This window comes from Coccinella septempunctata, chromosome 4 (assembly GCF_907165205.1).
Source record: "Coccinella septempunctata chromosome 4, icCocSept1.1, whole genome shotgun sequence".
In the NCBI taxonomy this organism is placed as follows: domain Eukaryota; kingdom Metazoa; phylum Arthropoda; class Insecta; order Coleoptera; family Coccinellidae; genus Coccinella; species Coccinella septempunctata.
The window spans coordinates 37473795-37491556 of record NC_058192.1 but is presented as its reverse complement, the minus strand read 5'-3'; the positions used below and the strand labels follow the sequence as shown (position 1 = coordinate 37491556).

The following is a 17762-nucleotide window of genomic DNA, read 5'->3' as shown; positions in this document are numbered from 1 at the left end:
AATCCCCAGGGCTATAGATTGCTCACAGTAACTTACGGTGTTAATAGCGCTCCATATCTTGCGTTACGCACACTCATTCAATTAGCTGAGGATGAAGGCGCAGATTTTCCTTTGCCTTCACAGGCCTCACTTGAAGATACATATGTGGATGACATTGTCAATGGGAGTTCCACATTGGATGGGGCAAAGCGCTTACTGAAAGAGTTGATTGCGCTTTTGCAAAGAGGTCAATTCGAATTAAGGAAATTTTCTTCTAATTGTCCTTCCTTTTTATCAGGAATACAATCAACCCTTAATCAACCTCAAAAATTCTTAAAACAAAATTCTCTCAATACTTCTAAAATGGCGCCGATTGAAAATGAAAAACTTCTCAAGTAAAAGAATTTAGTATTCTACCCCAGAAAATCAACTTAACCCTTTCGGTCACCGCGTCCTCATTTGAGGACATACATATTAATATTTTATTCGACAACCTTCTGATCACCTTGTCCTCATTTGGGATAATGCCATAACTCCGGATAGGGGCGTTTTGGGGGTGAAATGAACATATGAAAAGTTCTAATTAAAATTGTAGGGAAGATTCCACAGGTCCAATATTTTTTCAATGACACAACAAAAATTCGTGACTGAAAGGGTTAAATCCCACCGCTGTCATCAGTGTAATATTGCACCCCGTATCTTGATCAATGGAAGAGCGGCTTTCCACTGTTCATGGGGTGATTATTTTTAAGATGTTAAATACACAAATTGAATGCCCTCGAAAGGGGAAAGATGTAAAAATGTGGATTCGGCCCGTCACGCGAAGGACAGGTCTTGAGGTTGAAATTATTTCTGGGGAGAAAGTTTAAATGAAACTCACGAAAACTTTATCAAATAAATCTATTGGAAAATAAAATTAGAACTTCTCTACAAACACATACTCGGTCGAAGACGACCAACAAAAAAAAATCTTCAATTTCTTAAACACATGCAAACGGAGCACAAAACAATAAACCATATTTTTCATAACAAAATCTTGGATTAAAATTCAACTTCCCAACTTAGCGCGCAATAATAATACTTAATCAATGAATTATAGAGGTGCTTTCAGGAATCTGGACAAACAAAAATTGAAACTTTCTACCTTTTCTGCGACTGCTGTTTGTCTGACGCTGTCGATGAAGAACTTTTCGACACCAGACTTTACCCGCACAAATCTGCGAATTCGTTAAACTCAACCGAACTTCCCGCACTTTTTCGTCGCAAACGTTTAACGCATTACGTTTCGACCATATCCAAAATTCCAACACAATCTGGTCTTACTACAATTCCAAAATAAACGATCACTCCTCGAATACTACTTTACTGATTCCGCATAAAACTAACTTTTTCCCGATATTCCGTTTCTACTTGAACAAAACCAACAAAAACAAAGGACTGGACTTTTCTTTATACGCAACTTTTCCAAATATTTATGAGCCGACCAAGTGTCCGATTCTACTCCGTGATCTACCTATATTTTTCTCTTACTTCGTGCTAACCTATTTATTCTAAGTCTCTTTTCTCTTTCTTTAATGACTGTCTCTACAAAAGACTTATAATTTCTCTACTATTCTGTACCGACTCGAAGGGGTATATTTTTTTTCGATATTTTATAGATCACGTCGCCGGACCGACTGACTAACATTTCCGAGGTACTTCTTCCCCCGGTCTTTCTCTCCCACGCTATGGGTGGTACCAAAACGTCCAAAAATCGAAATTATTGGACGATCATTCTTGCTGAGTTGAAAAATCAGTGTTCCCAACTCGGTGGTTACAAGAAAATTTCGGCTTCTTCGAATTCTGAGAACTGTTTTTCTCTCAGGGTCTCCAGACTAATAAATCTTCCTTAATCTACATGACTGACCGTTTTCACCCGTTCTGAAGTCCTTATCACCGGATATTGGAATTATTACATAGGCCGGCGATCGCAGGTTGATCTCCGAAAACGTACATTGTATCAATATCTGCAGATTTTCTGACTGAGTGACACTAACTCTTTCAACTCTTATTGAGCTGGTTATTATTTAAATTCCTGCGACTTGATACCGCCTGATCTCAAGCGCCTTAGAGTGTCATATTTCCACCTAATAATCGCCTCTGCAGCACGGCTGCAACAATGTATGAAGGTTCCAGCGATACCTCGTTTCAATTATCCCAAATTAATTCGAATTCTCTTATTCCGATTGATTACACAACGTTGTGGTACAAAAGTTGAAATTATTTTAAATTATCTTTTCTTAACTTTATCTATTCCATCAATTTATCGATACGCCACTGCTAACGGACCCAGTTCTGTCTTGACTTTGCCACCTTCTACGTCAACACCCTTCTAATCGGCTTTGAACTGAATTTCAACTTTTTTCTATACTGTATGTTCTATATGTAAGCCCATAGATTTACCTTGTAGGTAGATTGACCTTTGCAGGCTGATTCGCCTTTCGTCCGTCCTCGCGATTCGTATTTCGACAGATACGGGTAGAGTCAGCCCTACCAATAGAAAAGATATTGTTGAAATTAAGAATCCCCCTACTTTGTTTTTCGAATATATGTTGATCGTCGAGTTGTCAGTGTGTAATGTTTTTTTGAGTAGAACTTGTCATAGTTGTCAAATACATATATTGAAATAAAAGTTGTTAATATAAGAAGTAGATTTGGCCCTCAATTCGAAAAGGTACACCCATATCTGATAGCTAGGGAACTATAGACTGAGGAAACATCAGTTCCAACATATGGCGACCGTGACAGGACCCTCTATTACAGGTATGGAAAAAACCAAGAAAGCCTTAGCTCTACAAAGAACAGCTTTTATAAGGATCTATGATAAGTTGAAAGAAGATTTCTCCAAAGAAAAATGCGATATCCTAGAAATACAGAGTAGCATCAAAGTCTTGGATGAAATAATGCTTCAAGTATCTGAACTGAATCAACTCATGATTGATATAATGTTGGATGCAGGAGAAGAAGAAGCGAATATGAATGCAGAAGTGGAATTGATGAATACGATGAGTTCTCAATATCACAAGATAAAATGTAGTTTCGATAAGTTAATATGTCAAAGCAGTGTCTCCAAGAAATCAGAATCCAGAAGCAAATTGAAGATTCCCAAACTTCAATTCAGACAGTTTGGTGGTGAAACGAAAGATTGGCTTGGATTTTGGAATCAATTCAGCAGAATTGATGAAGATTCTGATATAGAAGAGGAGGATAAACTACAATATTTAGTTCAAGCTACCACACCAGGCTCTCGAGCTAGACAAATTGTGGAAAGTTACCCTGCTTCTAAAGGTAACTATGTTAAAGCAGTGGATAGTTTGAAACAAAGATTTGGAAGAGAAGATTTGTTAATAGAAGTTTATGTCCGAGAACTTCTCAAGCTAGTTTTGATGAATCTGAATACCAAAAATAAACTATCAACATTTTTTGACAAAATTGAATCACAATTGAGAGCATTAGAAAGTCTGGGTGTAAAATCAGATACCTGCGCTGCGATGCTATACCCTTTGGTTGAATCATGCCTAGGAGAAGATTTAATTCGAGCATGGCATAGAAGTCAGTTCTATTCATCAGAGTGCAGTTTGAAGAAGCGTCTTGATGCTCCCATGAATTTTCTGAGAGAAGAAGTGATGAACGAAGACAGAATTCATCTCGCGGTGTCCAGTTTCAAAGACAGACGAAAGCCTGAAGATAGGAGCATACGTACTAGTTCTAATGTACCCACTGCTTCTGAATTGTACAACAAAGGAGTTCCACGATGTGTGTTTTGCAAAAATTCACATTCAACTGATCAATGTAAGGAAGTGTTGAAACTCAGTTTTGCAGAAAGGAAACAGAAATTGTCAGAAAATGCTTGTTGCCACCTATGCACCAAATTTGGTCATATAGCTCGAAGATGCCGCTCTCGAGAAAAATGCCACAGATGTCAAGGTAGACATTGTGTTATTATGTGTCCCAAAAACGATGTCGAGTCATCATCGAGTTCTAATGATAGGAATTTGAAAGAGCCAAACTTAAAAATTGATGAACACAGTCTGTCCAACCACACTTTTCCCGAAATTTTTTTGCAAACCATAGTAGTAGAACTGAGGGGGGACAAAGAATGTCGCCGAGTAAGACTCTTGATCTATACTGGATCCCACAAGTCATATATTACAAGAAAAATTGCCGAAGAGATGGGGTACCCTCCAGTTCGAGAAGAACAGCTAGTACATTCACTTTTTGGAGGAACACAAACTGAATCTGTGAGTCATAGATGCTTCAGAATTTCTCTTCAAAGTCTTACTGAAGACTACTGTTGCAACTTCGAAGTTTTGGATCAACCATTGATTTGCAACCACATAAGCTCAGTGAAAAAGGGACCTTGGCTGGATGAACTGAAACAAATGGGAGTAGAAATTACTGATACTACAGATGGGACAATTGATGTTTTGGTTGGTGCCGACATAGCCGGAAAACTTTTTTCCGGACGTAAACAAGATTTGGATTGTGGACTTATAGCGGTTCATACATTACTAGGTTGGACACTCATGGGAAAACTGAAATCAGAATACTCATCTAAGACATCACTTCTTGTAACTTCAATGTTTTCGAAAAATGTGTCCATATGTGACTTATGGAACCTAGATGTCCTTGGTATTCAAGCTCCTGAAAGATCTGAATCACAACGGGAACAAGAAAAACTTGTTATGGAATATTTTCTAACAACAGTTAAACGAAGAGATGACAGGCGATATGAAGTGTGTATGCCTTGGATTGAAGGTCATCCCCCTTTATCATCCAACTTCGATTTATCCTATAAAAGACTCCTCCACACTGTGAAAAAGTTGAAAAAGGATAATTTCTATAACGTCTACGATAGCGTCTTCGACAATTGGTTAGCTCAAGGAGTTATAGAATGTTCGTCAGAAAATGAACCTCTTGAAACATCATCTCAGTCTGGTCATTTTTTACCTCATCATCCAGTATATAAGCCCAGTAGTACCACAACACCTGTACGTCCAGTTTTTGATGCTTCGTCAGGAGCAAAGAATCAACCATCTTTGAATCAGTGCCTTGAGAAAGGAATCAACCTCATTGAATTAATTCCATCTATGATTCTACGTTTCCGCTTAGATAAGATAGGAATCACAGCTGATATAAGAAAGGCATTTCTTCAGATTGGATTACAAGAAAACGATAGAAACTTTCTGAAGTTTCTTTGGTATGATAAAAACGGAAAAATAAAAATTTATAGACATGCCCGTGTCGTATTTGGAGTAACTTGCAGTCCTTTTCTATTGGGAGCAGTCCTCGAATTTCATCTGCAGGAAACTCTAAGAGAATCAATTCATGAAGAAAACTCCTATAGTCCCGAAGTTATTTCGAAATTATTGAAGTCATTTTACGTTGACAATCTTCTTATAAGTGTACAAAACGAAGAAGCTCTCAACCAATTTATTGAACAGTCAACTAAAATTCTGGCTGATGGAAAGTTCGAGTTGAGAGGGTGGGAGCATTCTTTGCCAGAAAATGTCGAAGTCGAAGCAAAAAGTAACATCCTTTGACTCATCTGGAATCGTAAATTGGACACCTTAGAACTTTCTCTAGAATGGTTTGATAAAATGGATGTAGGACTGATAACTAAACGAACTATATTATCTGCAGCACACAAACTGTTTGATCCAATTGGTTTCTCATGTCCAGTGACACTGATCCCAAAAATTTTGCTCCAAAGGACTTGGTCTACGAAATTGGGATGGGATTTGGAAGTTGATGAAGTAGTTCAAGAATTATTCCTGAAGTGGTTACAAGAACTACCCTATTTGACATCCGTTAAGATTCCTCGGTGGATATCTTTAGATTCCACTATATTGACCACTCAATCTGTACATGTTTTCTGTGATGCAAGTGCAGATGCCTATGCAGCTTGTATTTTTCTCAGAACAGAAACTGGTGATGGTCAAGTGGTTTTGAGATTAATCGAAGGAAAATCTAGAGTAGCACCTATTAAAAAATTAACCATACCACGTCTCGAACTTTTGGCTGCAACAATTGGAGTGAGAATATTTCGAAATTTCCAGACAAACTATGAAATCAACCTTCAAGCATTTTTTTGGTCAGACTCCTCAACTGTTTTATCTTGGATCAAAAGGAAAGAAAATTGGAAACCATTCATCTGGAACCGTGTTGAAGAAATAAAACGTTTTTCTAAACCTATAGACTGGTACCATGTTCCTGGTGATATGAATCCTGCAGATCTTCCATCACGAGGATGTTCTGCTAAATCACTAGCTGATGGAAGATGGTGGGAGGGTCCAAAATGGTTGTGTGATCCAATTTCCCAATGGCCTAGTCAGAATTTTGATAGTAATGAAGAGGAAATAAACTGCGAAAGAAGAAAAACTGTTGTTTCCTCGTTGTCGGTGTCTAAAGATTTTGTATGGTACTACAAGTACTTTTCGAAGTTCAGCAAAATCGTCAAGATGGTTGCATGGATCAAACGATTTGTCAATAATAGCAGAAAGAAAAATACTGAAGACTGAATTTCTGACTGTCGATGAACTGGAAGTATCAAGAAAACTAGTAATTCGTTTCATACAAGAAGAAAGTTTTGAGTCTGTAGAAGATCCCAAATTATCATCATTATGTCCCTTTACTGATAACCAAGGACTGATCAGATTGCGAACAAAAATTTCAGATAGAACCGATGCAGAGGATTTTCGTATGCCATTTGTATTGCCCACAAACCATGAAGTTGTGAAACGTTTGATTTTCGAAGAACATATAAAGAATAATCATGTTGGAGTACAAGGATTGATGAGTATTCTCAGAGCGAATTATTGGATTCTTAAAAGTAGACGCACTATTAGATCCGTTATCAGTGGTTGCATCTCTTGTAAGCGATTTAGATGCAAACTTCTCAAATGTCCTGCCATAAGTTTACCAGAAAACAGAGTCCGTGATGCTGCTGTATTCGAGATTGTGGGCATAGATTTAGCAGGACCTTTGTACCTTAAATCAAATGAGAAAGTGTGGATTGTTTTATATACTTGTGCTGTCTATCGAGCTGTTCATCTTGAATTAACATCGTCCTTGTCAAGTAATGCGTTTCTACAGACATTGAGAAGATTCATCGCTCGTCGAGGTAGACCTTCAACAATCTATACAGATTGCGGAACGAATTTCGTTGGATGTGCAAATGCCTTGCAAGAAATAAACTGGTTGGAAGTAGCTGAAAACTGTACGAAATTACACCAAATAAAATGGAAGCTGAATCCTCCTACAGCTGCGTGGTGGGGAGGTTGGTGGGAGCGGCTTATAAGATTATTGAAAGATTTGTTACGAAGAACTCTTGGGAAAACAAGTCTTGATTTCGAAGAACTGCAGACTGTTCTTTGTGATTGTGAAGCAGTTCTGAACGCTCGCCCATTGACATACATGTCCGAAGATCCAAACGATTGTATTGTTCTCACACCAGCAATGTTCTTACAAGACATCAAAGAAGTTGGAGTAACTGATCTTGATTAAGTTGAAGCCAAAGATCTTAGCAGACGATTCAAGTATCGTTTGAAACTAAAAAATGATTTGAACAGAAGATTCAAGTCAGAATATTTAGGCCGACTTACTCTCTTCTCGAAGAAAACCTCAAGTGAAACAATCGGAATTGGAGATATTGTTCTGATCTCGGATTTCAATAAAAAGAAATTGGAATGGCCCATAGGTCGAGTTGTTGAAACTATTTCTGGACGTGATGGAAGAGTGAGGTTGGTCAAGTTGAAAACTGCCACAGGTGAATTACTGAGACCAGTACAACGTATTTCATTACTGGAAATGAAAAGGTCATTAGATTCACCAAGACCAGCAGTGACAGAAAAGAAAAGCGATAATCATACCAAAGGTGAAGAGGAACAGTTATCAAAAAGATCGTTAACTAGAGATCCGGTAGTTAGAACGAGATCAGGAAGACCTGTAAAAGTTCCTGAAAGATTTGGACATTGATTGTGTCATTACTTCGATGTATGAATGACACAAGGTGGGAGTGTGTTGGAATTAAGAATCCCCCTACTTTGTTTTTCGAATATATGTTGATCGTCGAGTTGTCAGTGTGTAATGTTTTTTTTGAGTAGAACTTGTCATAGTTGTCAAATACATATATTGAAATAAAAGTTGTTAATATAAGAAGTAGATTTGGCCCTCAATTCGAAAAGGTACACCTATATCTGATAGCTAGGGAACTATAGACTGAGGAAACATCAGTTCCAACAGATGTGCTATTTTTATTAAGAATATACATATTATGAATTGAAATATATTTTAGAATTATCCAGAAAATTTTTTTGTTTTGTGAACCATTTGGCGCCCCTTTGTGAGTAACGCCCGGGGCATGATGCCCCCCCCCCTTCGTCACGCCACACTTAAAAACACTTCTCCAACTTATAATTGGAAACAAAGGTCCTTCTGTTACAAATGCCGCCAAAATCTAAAATCAATATGCAGATCAATTTTGGAATATTTCAATTAATTGCAGAAACCCACCTATTCAAAATATAGAAACCAGTGGCGGCTCGTGGTCTTTTGAATCGAGGAGGCCAAAATTTTCATGAGCAATGGATTTGAATATTTTCGGTCAATGACTACTTATATTTTTTTTTCAATTTATCGTTCAGCAATAACCAGCGTAGAGGTGATGAGAGTTATTTTTTGCCAGGACTGAAATTATTGCACATTTTCTAATTTACAATAGTTTTGCAATATTAAATTTCTTTTTTTATCAATTTTATTTTCAATCCATTATGAACCTCTGACAACAAAATCACAGAGTGTCCAAAATTCGAGTTTGATAAACTCCTGATAGGAAGGCGTTAAATTTAAATCAAACGAAACGAACTCCGAAAATCAATACAGTCGAAGTCATACAGCTCAAGTTCTATGTTTTTCAATATAATAGAGCATTTTTAAAATCAGAATACCCTAATTTTGACAAAACAATATTTTCTGATGTTCTTTCTATTCTGTTTATCATTGGAAGAAGAGAAACAAAACCAATTAAAAAGTTCATTACGAACTGTACCTACTTCCTGCCAGTTATTCGAATTCATTGCAGAAATGTACGCAAAAGGAACGATTATGTTTGGAATTGATATCTAAATTTTACATAGCAGACTGAGGTGTTTTTATAGTTTTAGTTTTAAAAAGTTTGTCATCGTAGGATTTTGCTGAAATTTCAAATGAGAATAAAATTAACAATATCGTCTGCTTTTCCCTATTAACATTATTCTTATTACTAATGGTCACAGTTTGAGTTTCCATCTTTTTTCACGAAATATGAATAGGTATGAATAGCCCATACCATACTCTCTACTCTCGCTAACAAACTTTGCACAACACGCAACACCCATAAAACCACAAACCGTACGCGCATACTCAGATGAAAGGAGGACACTGACGCTAGATTACTGAGGAATAATGCATGGGAAAGAAACAGCCGATCGTGGTTCGCCGGCGTAACGAGAAAATTCGAATTCACCAATTATTTTATCCTGATTGGACCGGAGGCTCGCCTCCGTCACGTGGTTTTGAATTCGTTTTCAAATTGGTCCCTGCTCTGTACATCAAGATAAGTTTGAAATTTTCCATTATAGCTGGTCTTGACTATAGGAGCCTGGCCTCCGCGTTCCGCTGTTACGTACCGGGGCAGCATCGCAGGAATGCAGTGCGGTGCGTTATCTTCTAAGTTATGATTTAACATGGAGAATTTCACGAATATTTCCAAGAATATAAATATTGTATTTATCTAGCTGAAAATATTCCAGTGAAATTACATGTTTAAGGCTGTGAAATGAGGGGAGGCCCTGCCTCCTCTGAGGAGCCGCCACTGATAGAAACATCAGAAAGAATAGCACTAAGAACCATATCGAGAATAAGACATCCGCACAATAGATTGCACAATCCACCCAACGAACTACCTTATGCGAAAACTAAGATACAACCTATTTCAGACAGAATTCAGAACCTTAACTCAAAATTCTTTAACAGGCTGAAAGCGATGCCAGACATCGTCAAACTCTACCACGAAGATCCCGTCAACAATCCAACAAGCAAATTTCCTACAACAACAATTCTTACGAAACTAATACGACTAGATGGAAATTTATTATTTAATTGTAGATTTATTAATATTGTTGTTTTTTTTTGTGGAATACATTACCTCCCGGGGTGCCATTATTTCTCCCGTTTTTCAAAAAATCTGAAAATTTCGGAAATCCCAATCTTGTATAGAAAAAAGTTGTCACGATCTAAGGATATTGCGAGGGCGTATAGAGCATGATGGTACAAGCATGTAGCAAGGAAAGAAACCGAATGAGTATTTCTTTAGTTGAAGCAGTCATGCACAAAAAGTGAAAAAATTCGATTTTTCATGTAGAAACTCTTGTGATTTGATGGTGAAAAACCGACAAATATAAGATTTAGATTCTACTCCAACAAAGTGAATATGAATTCAACAAATGATTGAGATTTCCTTCCACTCACCCCATACACAATTTCATAAAATTCTCCCGGATTGGTCCTTTGGAAAGTTTGTAACCCTAGCCTACCTAAACGTAATCATACCCGAGTGCATAAAACGGTTCTAAAAGTGAACGAGGAATATTCAAAATCATATTTTCTTCATGTGGAATTTGCCCCTAAAAATTTTGATTTATCTAGTTATCTGCTCAAATTGGTCTCCACCATTATTGGTGACAAATATAATTTGGAAAAAGAATATTTTTGCATATGGCTTGTTTTAGGTAAAAATTCATATTTCTTTAATTCATTAGCGATTTTTAACCATTCCAGGTTGGAACTGATTCCCACACTACAATGATTAACGGTCTAGGTGTTTTAGGATGGGGTGTCGGAGGTATAGAAGCGGAGGCAGTCATGTTAGGCCAATCCATAAGCATGATACTGCCAGAAGTCATTGGCTACAAGCTTTATGGTTCTTTGAATCAGTATGTTACTTCGACGGATCTTGTTCTTACAATAACTAAGGTAAGTGTTACCTAATTTTTACATGTTAACTGCTGCTACAGTTTACCCTGTACTGTACTGATGTGTATATTTTGTGTAGGGTAATTATTGGAATATTTGTTGATAGGCAGGGCCGCCGCCAGATATTTTTCCGCCCGGCAAAATAAAATTTCGCCGCCCCCGCAAAATGATATTTTGCCACCTTGCTGTGACTATATTGAGTTTGGGTACATCATTCTTTATGGAATATCGTAGAGCATGTTCAAAATGGAGATATTTATAGATAAGTCTTTTTTATAATTTGATATGCCTTAATAAATGTTGAATCTAAAAAAACGATAAGAAAAAAAGCAATACAAAAGAGTGGGTTATATATCTACTAACTACGCCGTCGACGGTATCATACAGTAAAATACACACAGTGAAACGTTTGAAAAATACAGATATAGAACTGAACTTCAATATGATTCAATTTGAAATTCTAAACTCCACAGATAAAGAGATATATTAAAATCTTCCACAGTCTCAATTCGTATAAACATGATATACTATTGTAAAGGGTGGATAGGTACTCTTGCTTCTCAAGTATTTTAAATCCCTCCCAGAAATCAACATTTCTGGTTGAAATGCGTTTTTATTCGGTACTTTGAGAACCTATGTGAATTGTCGCCTTTTCGATTTCACTCTTATAATTAATAATGTTCGTCTTTTCGATTTTGAAGGAAAAAATTTTTGTGTGAAAAAATTGGTTTCGTTTTATCAACTGATTTGCCGCCCCCATAATGTGCCGCCCTGTCAGGGTGCCCGGTTTGCCGGCGGTTTGACGGCGGCCCTGTTGATAGGTATTGTCGAATATTTCGATATGTCCTGATCAATTATGATAATACGTATAACTACTTATGGCCGTTTGCACCGTTTGTCTAAACAACGATTATATTCTTAAACAACGTTTAATTCCTTAACCGGGTTGCACCGTTCCTAAATGTTGATTATAAGGCCCTTAAACGTTGTTTAAACTAAACGCAGAAATTTGCTCGATTAATGCTCGATTAAAACGTTGATTGAAGAATTACTTCAAATTCGATTGACAACTGTGTTTTCTATTTGTGTTGATATAAAATTCGAATTGATAATGGATGATTTGGAAGATGAGATATTACTTGATGATGATCTTGATGCACTTGGCAATATCGAATTTGGATTTCCCAGATATTTTCCCCGTGGAAGGAATTATTTCGAAAGAATGGACCTAACTTTTTCCGGAAGATTTCGTTTAACGAAAGAAACCGTGTTATTTTTTTTGCCATATATGGGGAATGATTTATATACAAATATAGATATTTCCCAATAAATCAATTGCTAGCTACATTGAGGTTTCATGCTAGTGCTGGTCAGTTGGCTTCTGTTGATAATTTCATAAATGTAGATGTATCGAAAGGATCAAGAATTATTACTGCAGTTTCATTAGCAATTGGTAAATTATATTCCGAATTCATTAAATGACCAAAGATGAGGATATACATAGTGCAAATTCAATAGTCCTTTTACAAGAAGGTTTTTTTCCAGAGTAATAGGATGTGTTGATGCTACCCATGTTCGCACTTCAAATTCAAAACACAACACCGAAACTCCAAAAAAATGCTCAAATTTCTCACCTTGACAACAGAAGTTTAGTCACAAAACCTTGACTTCTTTTTCTTTTTAATTTATCTTCTATGATGTGCTTGGCTGAAATTTTGAATTTTTTATGCTGTGAGTGGTGTTGCCAAACCTATCGATGATTAAAGTAAACAACGATTATGATTCCACGGTGCAAACCGTCAACCGCTAAGCAACGTTTAAATATTAAACATCGATTAGTTTAACTATGGTTACCAGCGAAACGGTGCAAACGTGCATAAGCCACACACACACACACACTAAATAAAAACTCATAAGCAATTCTGATCACTCTTCTCTCTATTTTATCGTATAAGTGGAATGCAAGATACTGCTTAACAGGGCGGTCAGAACTGATGCTTTGGAGGAAGCAGTAATAAATTTTGTAGAAAACCAACTGGAAGCCAGCACCAGGAAAATTGCTACTACGAAAGATGTTGTGTGGAAAATATTGAAGGAAATTTGTTATATCCGTTCCATATACAGCGTGTCCATGCATTACTACAGCGCGATTTCCCTCTTCGAATAAATTTTTGTAATTGGGTAGTGTACAAAATTCTTGAAAACCTAATTTTTTGGCATTAGTGTTTTTCACCGACGAGGTCTGATTTTCTAGAAATGCTATTATGAATTTTCACAACCATCATGTTTGTGCTGAAGAAAACCCACACCAAATCGTTGAAAGTTGACACCAGCAACAATTTTCTTTTAATGTATAGTTAGACTTGCTGGAAAATTATTTGATCGGTCCTTTGTTTTTACCCGGCACGTTGAACTCGCAAGAGTATAAACGTTTTCTTGATGACGAGTTATCAATTCTTCTGAAAGATGTTCCTCTGCAAATAAGAAAGCAAGCATATTTCTTGCATGATGGAGCTCCAGCTCACTTTGGAATTAACGTTAGAGTACTTGAATGCTACACAAGGGGTAAGGGAAAGGTCGTGGAGGTCCAGCGGCGTGGCCTCCACGGTCACCCGATTTAAATCCATTGGATTTTTGCCAATATTGAGCATAAATATTTTAGAGATCGAATAGTAGCATTGTGTGAAACCATAAGAAATACTACCGGGATATTCGAAAGAATACGAAGGTCAATGAGCCAGAGAGTTGATGCATGTATTTCAGCAGTAGGTAGTCATTTTGAAAATTTATTATAGTTTTGTGTTATTGTATCTGGAATAAAATAAAAAGAACTGTTGTCAATTTTATGCTTACTAATCGAAAGAAATTTCGATTTGTGAAATTACGGATATAATGTTCTTCCGGAAATTAGTAATTAAATCTTCGGAAAGATTTATAGAACATCTTTATCTCCTGTCAAAGACATACAATATCTTAGAATATTCATTCTATGGAATGGATTCATATATTTCTTGCATTTAAATGTTTGGTAAGTGGACAATCTTCATTCTGGAGGGTCTATGCTTCCAGTTTTTTAGTATTTCTTTGTCTACATTCACTTCACAGCCGTGAGGAACGAAAATAACGTATGTTCCGCACAACACTATTTTTTCGGCACTGTCTGCGCACTTCACTCTGGCAATCTTCTCCTCATCTCTTCATAAATTTTTTAGGGTTTTCACTCCCAATCTCTGAAACAAAATCAATTAAAAATGAAATCAACGATTTGCTCCTGCGTAAATTCTTGCACTAATTTGTCAGGAGCAAATTGACTAGAAAAAATTGTTGCCTGGCAATGAACTCAAAATAAATAACGTTGAAATAATTCTAAGTTGTAACGTTCCGGAGTCTATATCAAACTCCTTCATCAGACGAAAAATCTCTTTTTGAAAATCTTCTGAATTGTGGCTTTTGTTTGACATTAATTGTCAACACACAGAAACAGAGACTGCATAGAAACGTTGATTCATTTAATTTTGAAATTACCGGATGACAGTTCCTTCTTTAGTAAATTGATCCAAATATGATCTATTCCTACCGAACAATTTGCCAAATTATTATCTTGATCTAATAGAATACACGTAGACTCTTTAATTTTTCGTTTAAAATGGTCTGGTTCCGTCATTAAAATTTTAGTGTTGTCCCAATCCATCATGTGGTCTACCGTATTAGAACAAATGTGATCTGCGATTTGTGATCGATTAATTTCTCTATTTTTAATATTTTTATGTTCGCGTTTTCTTATTTCTAGAGGTCTGGACGTTTCAACTGTATAAGTTTTACCACAAATACAGGGTATGTTGTAAATACAATTTTTTGATATTTGTTTTATGTTCAAAGGTTTAGTTTTTGTTAATATAGATCTTAAATCACTTTGCGTTTTAAAAACAGTTCGTATGTTGAACTTCGAACCGATTCTTTTTATTTTTTCTGAAAGGCCATTAACATAAGGAATTACATTCAACAAATTTGGTTGTTCTTGACGGTTTGTTGGTTGTTCCTGATCATTATTACGATTTTGGTTGGAATAAAACTATAACTTCATTGAAAAATGATAATAACATTAAAATTCTACCTGCCGATAAAGGAAATGCAACAGTTATTATAGATTCAGGTGAATATAAAAGAAAACTTTTAGAAATTGTTGATGATACCGATAAATATTCCAAAATCAAAAAAGATCCAACTTCTCTCACAGAGAATAAAGTGAAGAAAATTATTTCAAAAAATTCCAAAAAATTCATATATGCTCAAAAGAAATTTATCACACCATCTTATAGCAAACCCCCACATTTATACGGCCTACCTAAAATACATAAACCTCTTATTCCTTTGAGACCAATAGTAACTTCACTCGGATCACCCTGTCAAAATTTTGCTAAATATATATTACAATTTTTGAACCCATTAACAGGAAAATCAACTAGTTTTTTGAAAAATACTCAACACTTTCTTGAAAAATTAAGAAATTCTAATTTAAATGCAACAGACATCTTAGTAAGTTTTGATGTAGTAAATCTTTTTCCAAATGTTTCAGTTGATAAAACTCTTGAAATAGTGAGAACAAAATTGATTAATGATAGAACCATTTATGAAAATTCGAAATTGACTATTGATGATATAATGGAGATATTAGAAGTTTGCCTGAATTCCACATATTTTCAATTAGATGATGTTTTCTATAAACAAAAATTTGGTATGGCTATGGGTTCTCCTTTATCACCAGTAATGAGTAACATATTCATGGAATCTTTCGAACAAAAATATATAGACACATACCCACTAAAACCAAAGACTTGGTGGCGATATGTAGACGATATTTTTGTGATTTGGCAACATGGTAGAGATGAACTAGAGAATTTTTTTGATCATATTAACAAGAAAGAACCTACAATAAAATTTACAATGGAATTAGAACAGGATAACAAAATTTCATTCCTAGATGTTTCAATAAAAAAGTTTTCGAATTATTTTGAAACGAGCGTATACCGAAAAAAGACACATACTAATAGATATTTGAATTTTTATTCCAATCACCAAGTAAGTGTCAAAAGGGGTATCATTAAAACACTTTATGATAGAGCTAATTTAATTTCATCTACACCCGAAATTAGAAATAATGAAGTTGACTTCATTAAACATTTTCTTAGGGATAATCAATACCCGAAAAATTTTATTGAAAAAACAATATTAAATTTAGAGAGAAAAATGACTAACCAAAATCGTAATAATGATCAGGAACAACCAACAAACCGTCAAGAACAACCAAATTTGTTGAATGTAATTCCTTATGTTAATGGCCTTTCAGAAAAAATAAGAAGAATCGGTTCGAAGTTCAACATACGAACTGTTTTTAAAACGCAAAATGATTTAAGATCTATATTAACAAAAACTAAACCTTTGAACGAAAAACAAAAATAAAAAAATTGTATTTACAACATACCCTGTATTTGTGGTAAAACTTATACAGGTGAAACGTCCAGACCTCTAGAAATAAGAAAACGCGAACATAAAAATAATATTAAAATAGAGAAATTAATCGATCACAAATCGCAGATCACATTTGTTCTAATACGGGAGACCACATGATGGATTGGGACAACACTAAAATTTTAATGACGGAACCAGACCATTTTAAACGAAAAATTAAAGAGTCTACGTGTATTCTATTAGATCAAGATAATAATTTGGCAAATTGTTCGGTAGGAATAGATAATATTTGGATCAATTTACTAAAGAAGGAACTGTCATCCGGTAATTTCAAAATTAAATGAATTAACGTTTCTGTGCAGTCTCTGTTTCTGTGTGTTGACAATTAATGTCAAACAAAAGCCACAATTCAGAAAATTTTCAAAAAGAGATTTTTCGTCTGATGACTTCTCCTCAGTTGTAATGACCATCCAATAATCAGCGGCTAGTTGGTGGACATTTGATTCCCTTAGGACGAGAGAGTGGAAATATTATCTCTTTTTATCTGCCGTGTATTCTTTTAAGAATTTAATGATCTCGTCTTCGTTGTTCGAAGTGCTGATTTGCACGTAATTTTTTTATTGTTTCCCATGGATTCTTTTCTCACGGCTTTCGGGTTATTATACACTTCCTGAATAAAATATTGATTTGGTTTCGAGTCAATGATGTCGTTTGATATTTTTATCGGTGATGAGTTTTCCGTGTCCGTATTTGTAGAGTGTATTGTGTCCTCCTCACTTTCTGAATTTTCTTCATCTGCCTCTTCCACCGTATGTAGGTTTTCAGGATTTCACCCAATTCTGATTCTGACATCTCGACTGATGAAGCGTCTTCCAATAACCTTTCGATTTCGTCTTCGTCTACGTTATTTATTAGAGATTCAGTGTCTGTAATATTCAATTGTATTTTTGATAATGCGTCAGCATTCTTGCTTATAGATCCTTTTTTGTATGCAAGTCTAACCAAATAAGAGGTCGATGATCAGTACATATTGCAAATTTCCTTCCATATAGATATGGCCTAAAGTACTTCACTGCCCAAACTACTGATAAAAGTTCTTTTTCGATGGTGCTGTAGCGTTCTTCTGATTAAGGGTTCTTAATGAGTAGCATATTGGTCTATCAGAACCAATGGGTCCTTGCGATAAAATAGCTCCAATTGCCACGTTTGATTGATGCTACTGTAGTGACTATGAAATTTTTACTAAAATCAGGGTATTGCAA

The 17762-nt window shown here is 35.7% G+C and overlaps 1 protein-coding gene across 1 annotated transcript in view; it reads left to right on the top strand.

Annotated features, from left to right (window-relative positions):
* The window catches only part of LOC123312496 (cytoplasmic aconitate hydratase-like), a 198723-nt gene that overhangs the window by 28995 nt on the left and 151966 nt on the right, over window positions 1–17762 (top strand). Inside the window, exon 6 of the mRNA XM_044896952.1 lies at window positions 10837–11031. Within this exon, the coding sequence (XP_044752887.1) occupies window positions 10837–11031 (195 nt within the window). The remainder of the gene's footprint in view (window positions 1–10836; window positions 11032–17762) is intronic.